This window comes from Rhagoletis zephyria, unplaced genomic scaffold, assembly GCF_001687245.7.
Source record: "Rhagoletis zephyria isolate East Lansing unplaced genomic scaffold, Rhagoletis_zephyria_1.1 Rzeph_scaffold_08341, whole genome shotgun sequence".
NCBI classification, from domain to species: Eukaryota; Metazoa; Arthropoda; class Insecta; order Diptera; family Tephritidae; genus Rhagoletis; species Rhagoletis zephyria.
Genome location: NW_016165421.1, coordinates 17,718 through 23,202, shown reverse-complemented (window position 1 = coordinate 23,202; position 5,485 = coordinate 17,718). Strand labels below are relative to the sequence as shown.

The following is a 5,485-nucleotide window of genomic DNA, read 5'->3' as shown; positions in this document are numbered from 1 at the left end:
GAGGAAGGCAACTGGTGAAGCTTTTTGGTCTCGGCCCAAACCGACAAACGGTTGTAGTGCCAAATAAGAAGAAGTGTCGAAAAAGGTGTTAGAGACTATTCCAAAAGTAAGCTGCGATAGACTAGATGAGTTGTGATATTTAATCTCACTATGTGAAATCCAATTGTAAACTGACCAACTAAAACACCCATCAGCGGCACTGGACACCTAAGAAGATCCCCAGCCCGTATGCGGAACATACTCAGTCAGAAAAGCTTCGTACTTGGGCAAGTAGGGTGCTTCCTGATCTGACAAAATGCGATACAGATTTTGTGCTCCTTTAGATGGCCTCTGCGGTAGACGTTACCAGTTCAAAATTCTTGCTTTACCCTGTACCTTGTAAGCCTCATTTTTCCGAGAAAATCAACAGGGCAGGCCAATGCAGTAATCCCTGTTTCATATTTTACTGCACTACTTACTCCAGAAGTAAACAAAAAGCAAAAGTTAAGATATTTAATAATTTTATTAAAAGTTTTTAAACTTTTTTTATCATTGGCCCAACAAATTGTTATGCTACATGTAATTTATGCAAGACCTTTTTCCTCATAATAGCACTTATACCATTCAAACGCGGTGTCACAGTCATCGGCGCCCTTTACACCATTACATTTAGCTTGAATTGCCTTCACTTTCTCTTCACCAGCCAAAGGACCCAATGATTTCTGCACAGCCTCCTCATTGACAACACCATTTACTAAGAAACCCAATCGTTCCTGGAAGCACTTGCTGAAGCACTTCACTTTGTCATCAACTTGACTGAAATCACCTTGACGCAGTGGAAGTACAGACTCCATGCTGGTGCCAGTCTCCTTGGCGCATTCAGAAGTCAAGGCACTGACCTTTAGCATCTGATCCAGGCTCAATCTGGGAGCCTGAAATTGGATAGGATACAATAATAGTTAAATTTAAGTACCTGTTGTGTATAAAAAATGTTAATTGAAAGCCTAACTAAATTTTCTAATAATGCAAATACCAACATTTTGGGCTACAGCGACGGCGACGAAAGCAAGTACAATAGCAGCAGCGAACAATTTCATATTACTTGTTATTTTTTTTTTTTCTAAGTTCAAGTTGCGTTGAAGAAAAGAGTTTAGATTTTCACTTTGAGCACTGTTTACGAACTGATTGCAAGTTGGAATGCGCTTTGTCGTTTTATAATCCCGTCAAAGCCGATAGCTGGACAGTGGATCAATTATTTTATTTATTTGTTTACAATTACTATGTATGTATGTATGTAATTAATTTATGATTTCCACTCACGTGAAATCTAAGATTCGCGTTGTTTATGTTTTAAGTAAATCGGTTGCAGCGAGAATTCATTGTTTGCTCAAGTAGAATATGAGCTTCTTATTACAAAAAAAAAAAACATTAACAAGCGCTTATTCCTACATACACTTCAAGAAAAACTTATACGAAAAATTGACTAACTTACATAGATAAGTATGCCTATCTTCCAAGAAGATCTAAATATAGCGCATGCTCCTAAGAATTTCAAACTCAAAATTTCAAATTCTATGAAGAATATTAAAAACGAAAATGTTCGACAAAAGCGAATTTTTGAAGGTTAGTTTGTATGAAATGAAGAATAGCGTACAGGTAACTTTCTAGACGTAGAGGGTGCTTTCGATAACACGACTCAAATGCGCTCGGCGCAAAGGAGTCCTTAAACACAAACCATTACATCCACTCTAGACAAGAAAAGAGCCAGATTTATAGCTATGAAAGGGCACAGACAGGGAGGTGTGATCTCTCTATATCTACTTCTTCAAAGAGAAAGGATACGCTTCTCTAAGTAGGTCAAATATATGGAAATTTTATCGCTTTATTTGGACCTACCGAAAGCTAATGGGAAGCAACTAAGGCATCAAACCCAAACTGGAAAGATAGAGGTCCGGTAACATTTCCAAACCCATCCTAATACATGCCACGCCAGTCTGGTGGAAGAAGACAGAGTGAATTCCATGCGGGCCAAACTCAAGAAAAAGCTAACGATAACTTTCAGGCTGAGATGCATGTCAATTACTTTGCCTCAATACTTACATGTTAAAAAGCCACACTCCAGACCAGTTTCCCTTACTTCTAATGAATATGATTCGCTCAAAATCCGGGGAGGTCCTCAAAACTATTTGAAAAGAGTAATACAAGGTATTTAGGCGGTAGCCCATCAAGAGCCGAGCAGTTTAAGACACATTTAGTGTTGGGAGGAGTCCCACCCATCGTACTCAAAGCAGGTGCGTTAGTGAGGATTCAGTGCGATATGTAGCCTCTGCTTTGTGAATATCCGTCGGACATTGTCTTGTTAATAGCAGATTACGACGATTGCGAGTTTCGACTCTGTGAACCCAAGATGATCTCTTTGACCGCCTGCGGCGCACCTTCGAGCAAGAAGACATTGTGGATGCAAACATCTTGTTGTTTCCCAGCACTCGTTGAGATGACATTAGGTTCATATGTGCAAAAGCAGTCCGCAAGTAGTCAAAGATACATACCTATATTTTTTAGCAGTAAGATCTACTCGAGGGTACCTTTCTTGGCCAACTCATCCGCAGTGGAATTTCCTGCAATATCCCTGTGGCCTGCCGCCCCTAAAAGTCTAACTAGGAACTAATTAGACGGAATCAACATTCCCTTGCTGTATAAAAGCGCACGGTAAGCGGCGTCAGGGGCAAAGGAGTGGATGTTTATCAACCTTTTCGTTGTTGAACAATTGTTCAGCCAATCGACTTCGTGCTTAATGGCAGCTACATCTGGCTAGAAAACACTGCAGTGAACAGGAGACCTAACTTTAAGACTAAAGGAGAGTTCGTTGCAAAAACCGCCCATACCAAATCTTCCGTCACTCTTCGACCTACATATATATACGTGCAAAAGTTCACCGGCGCCTCCCTCTAAGGGGATCGATGGGAGTGCAGAAATATCTAGTCTATCCACCTAGTACCACAAAGTTTAACTGTAGCCCTTGCTACAGCAACCTTACCCTTTGATGGGACAGGCGTTTTTAAACATGTCGCTAGGTAACAGAGTGGGAGTGGTATATAGGGTCTGGCTTGGACCAAGCTATATAAGGTGACAGATAATAAGATCAACGGAAATAAAGTGAATTGCCACTATTTCGCACGCTGGTGCCGCGAAGCTACGCAAAATTAATGTTTGAAAGAGCAATAATGTCAATGCCCATTGGCTTTATTTCGCACCAGTATGCGAAATAGTGACAATAGATCTTATTTCCGGTGATCTTGTTTCCTGTCACCGCTATATTAACGAAGTCAAATATGGAGTCGCAGAGGTCTGAAAAGAGATCTCTTAACAGCGATTGTTCGCTTATATAAACTTATGTTAGCAAAATTATTTCTTTTAATAGGACATGTTGTAATGCTTTTGACTACGTTAGCTATCAAAATTGCCTTTTTTGGGGCACAAAATCCCCTCACTTTAGGATTCAAAACCTGACGACTTTTCTATAATTATAAATTCCACCTATAATTTTCCAAGACATCTACTTAGCGTGGAATGCAACCAGAAACTACTTTACTCCACTCAATAAATGCCTGTTAGCAGAAGTAAAGGTAGAAAGAGTTAATTGCAACAATGTTTATTTAGATGCGACGTGTTCATGCTGGCAAATCATCTACAGCGTATAAGCGCCAGACAACCCCCAACAGTAACGTATGTATAACAGTGAAAAAAGTAGTTAGTGAAGGACATGTGTAAGTTAGAGTTGGGAGCGTATGTCTATTAAAAGTGGATTGCCATTGAGTTTTCTCGAATAACCCTACCCAGTCATAGCGCATTCATACTCGTACTTGCATAACTAAGCTTACATACTTCAGTTTCACAGAATGTTTGTTTGTCTTCACTTTTATAATTAAAATGCTTGTTTGATTGGTTTAACGCGTTACTTAAAAATTTATGCTAGAGCTCCACAACAGTTTTCAAATAAAAATATTTGCTCTTATTTAGCAAGTAAGATATTTACTCTGGTGGAGAAAAAACATCCGAAGCATCAATTTTCTTTGAAGTGCTCCGATGCAGCAGCATTCAGTTACTCGAATGGTGGTCTGTCAAATGGCGTGTTGATTTTCATTTTATTTTATACTTTTTTTGGGTGTCATCATGTGCCTGTATCTGCACTCCTATCCTTTATAATGCTTTGTACTGTTTTTAGCAATTAATTGAATTGAATTTAGTTACGTTTTCAAAAATTGAAAAGATTTCCATCAAATACAATTAGTGTAATTGAAATGAAACGGACACATTGGTTAGTGAACATACTTGAAGCGGCAACAATTATGAATGACCAATGCACCGGAGCAGAAAACCGCAATTACCAAGATAAAAGAAAGGAGCAGATGGTGCCCGATAAAAGGTTCGGTCTATTGGCGGACATGGTTGGGTCAATATGTGCGAACACATCACATCAAAGTGATGAGTGGATTCTGGGGAAACGGTTTTCTTTAGAACAAGCTCTATTAATTAAATAAAAAATGGGTTAAAAAGGTGATTAAATAAATTAATATTGAGGAAAGTTTCTTTGAAGTTTGCTCTAAGCTGAAACCGCGGTAAAGGAAAAAATTCCCCTAATTGTATTGGGGAATTCACAAATTAATTAACTTTTTATTGAGAACTTATATTTTCGAAATAAATAAATCTAGGTTATGTAGCGATGGCACTAAAAGTTATATGAAAACAAATATGTTTAGGAATATGAATACGATTGCAACTCTCTTTACCGCTAACTTGTTTAAGGAGATAACGATATCGATAACGACCAATATTAATTATTAAGGATACCGATAATCCAATTCTACTAATATTATTAATGTGAAAGTTTGAGAGTGAGTGTGTATGTATGTTTGTTGCACTTTCACGCTGGCATACAGATTGGTCATAGGCTAGATTAAAATATAGAAACATTTTAGCCACCCTTTCAAAAGTTAATAGGTTAATTGAAATATTACAACTATGTGGCTGTGAAGCGAAAGCGGTTCAAAAGCGATTTACTTCGAGAATATTTTTGAACAAGCATGCTCTGGTACAAAAAATTAAAATGATTTTAATTAGCAAGTCAAATAAAATACCACTTTTTGATAAAGGTATCCGAAGAGAGAAGTTATAACAAATTTTGTTTCGAAAATATTTTAACGGGCTGCCGACTGTTTATAAATTCAAAATCTAATTAATTAACAAGCTAAATTAAATATCTTTATATGGGCACAAACCAAAGAGATTTAAGAAAGCTCTATTTCGAAAACGTTCGAAATAGCGTTGCCACCTGTTTGGAAACTCTAATACAATTTAACTAGCCAACCAAATGAAGTATTGTGAAACGGGGGTCAGACGAGATTTAAGAAAGCTTTATTTCGAAATTATTTTTAAAAGGCTTACTACTTGTTTGAGAATTTAACATTAGTTTTTTGAAAATGTTAAATGAAATATTTTTAAAAAG

General features: G+C 37.5%; 1 protein-coding gene across 1 annotated transcript; it reads right to left on the bottom strand.

Annotated features, from left to right (window-relative positions):
- Positions 1–563: 563 nt before the first annotated feature.
- LOC108374977 (general odorant-binding protein 56d-like) lies at positions 564–1,122 on the bottom strand. The gene is made up of 2 exons (XM_017631038.1): positions 1,017–1,122; positions 564–911 (listed from the first exon to the last, which is right to left on the bottom strand). Exons 1-2 carry the CDS (start codon positions 1,074–1,076, stop codon positions 564–566), a joined length of 408 nt encoding a protein of 135 aa, XP_017486527.1. The 5' UTR covers positions 1,077–1,122.
- Positions 1,123–5,485: the final 4,363 nt, after the last annotated feature.

Excerpts from the sequence above, each read along its gene's own strand:
- LOC108374977 (XM_017631038.1), bottom strand. The coding sequence starts at position 1,076 with ATGAAATTGTTCGCTGCTGCTATTGTACTTGCTTTCGTCGCCGTCGCT. Across the intron at positions 912-1,016 it reads CCGTCGCTGTAGCCCAAAAT|GCTCCCAGATTGAGCCTGGA; the intron begins GTTGGTATTTGC and ends ATCCAATTTCAG.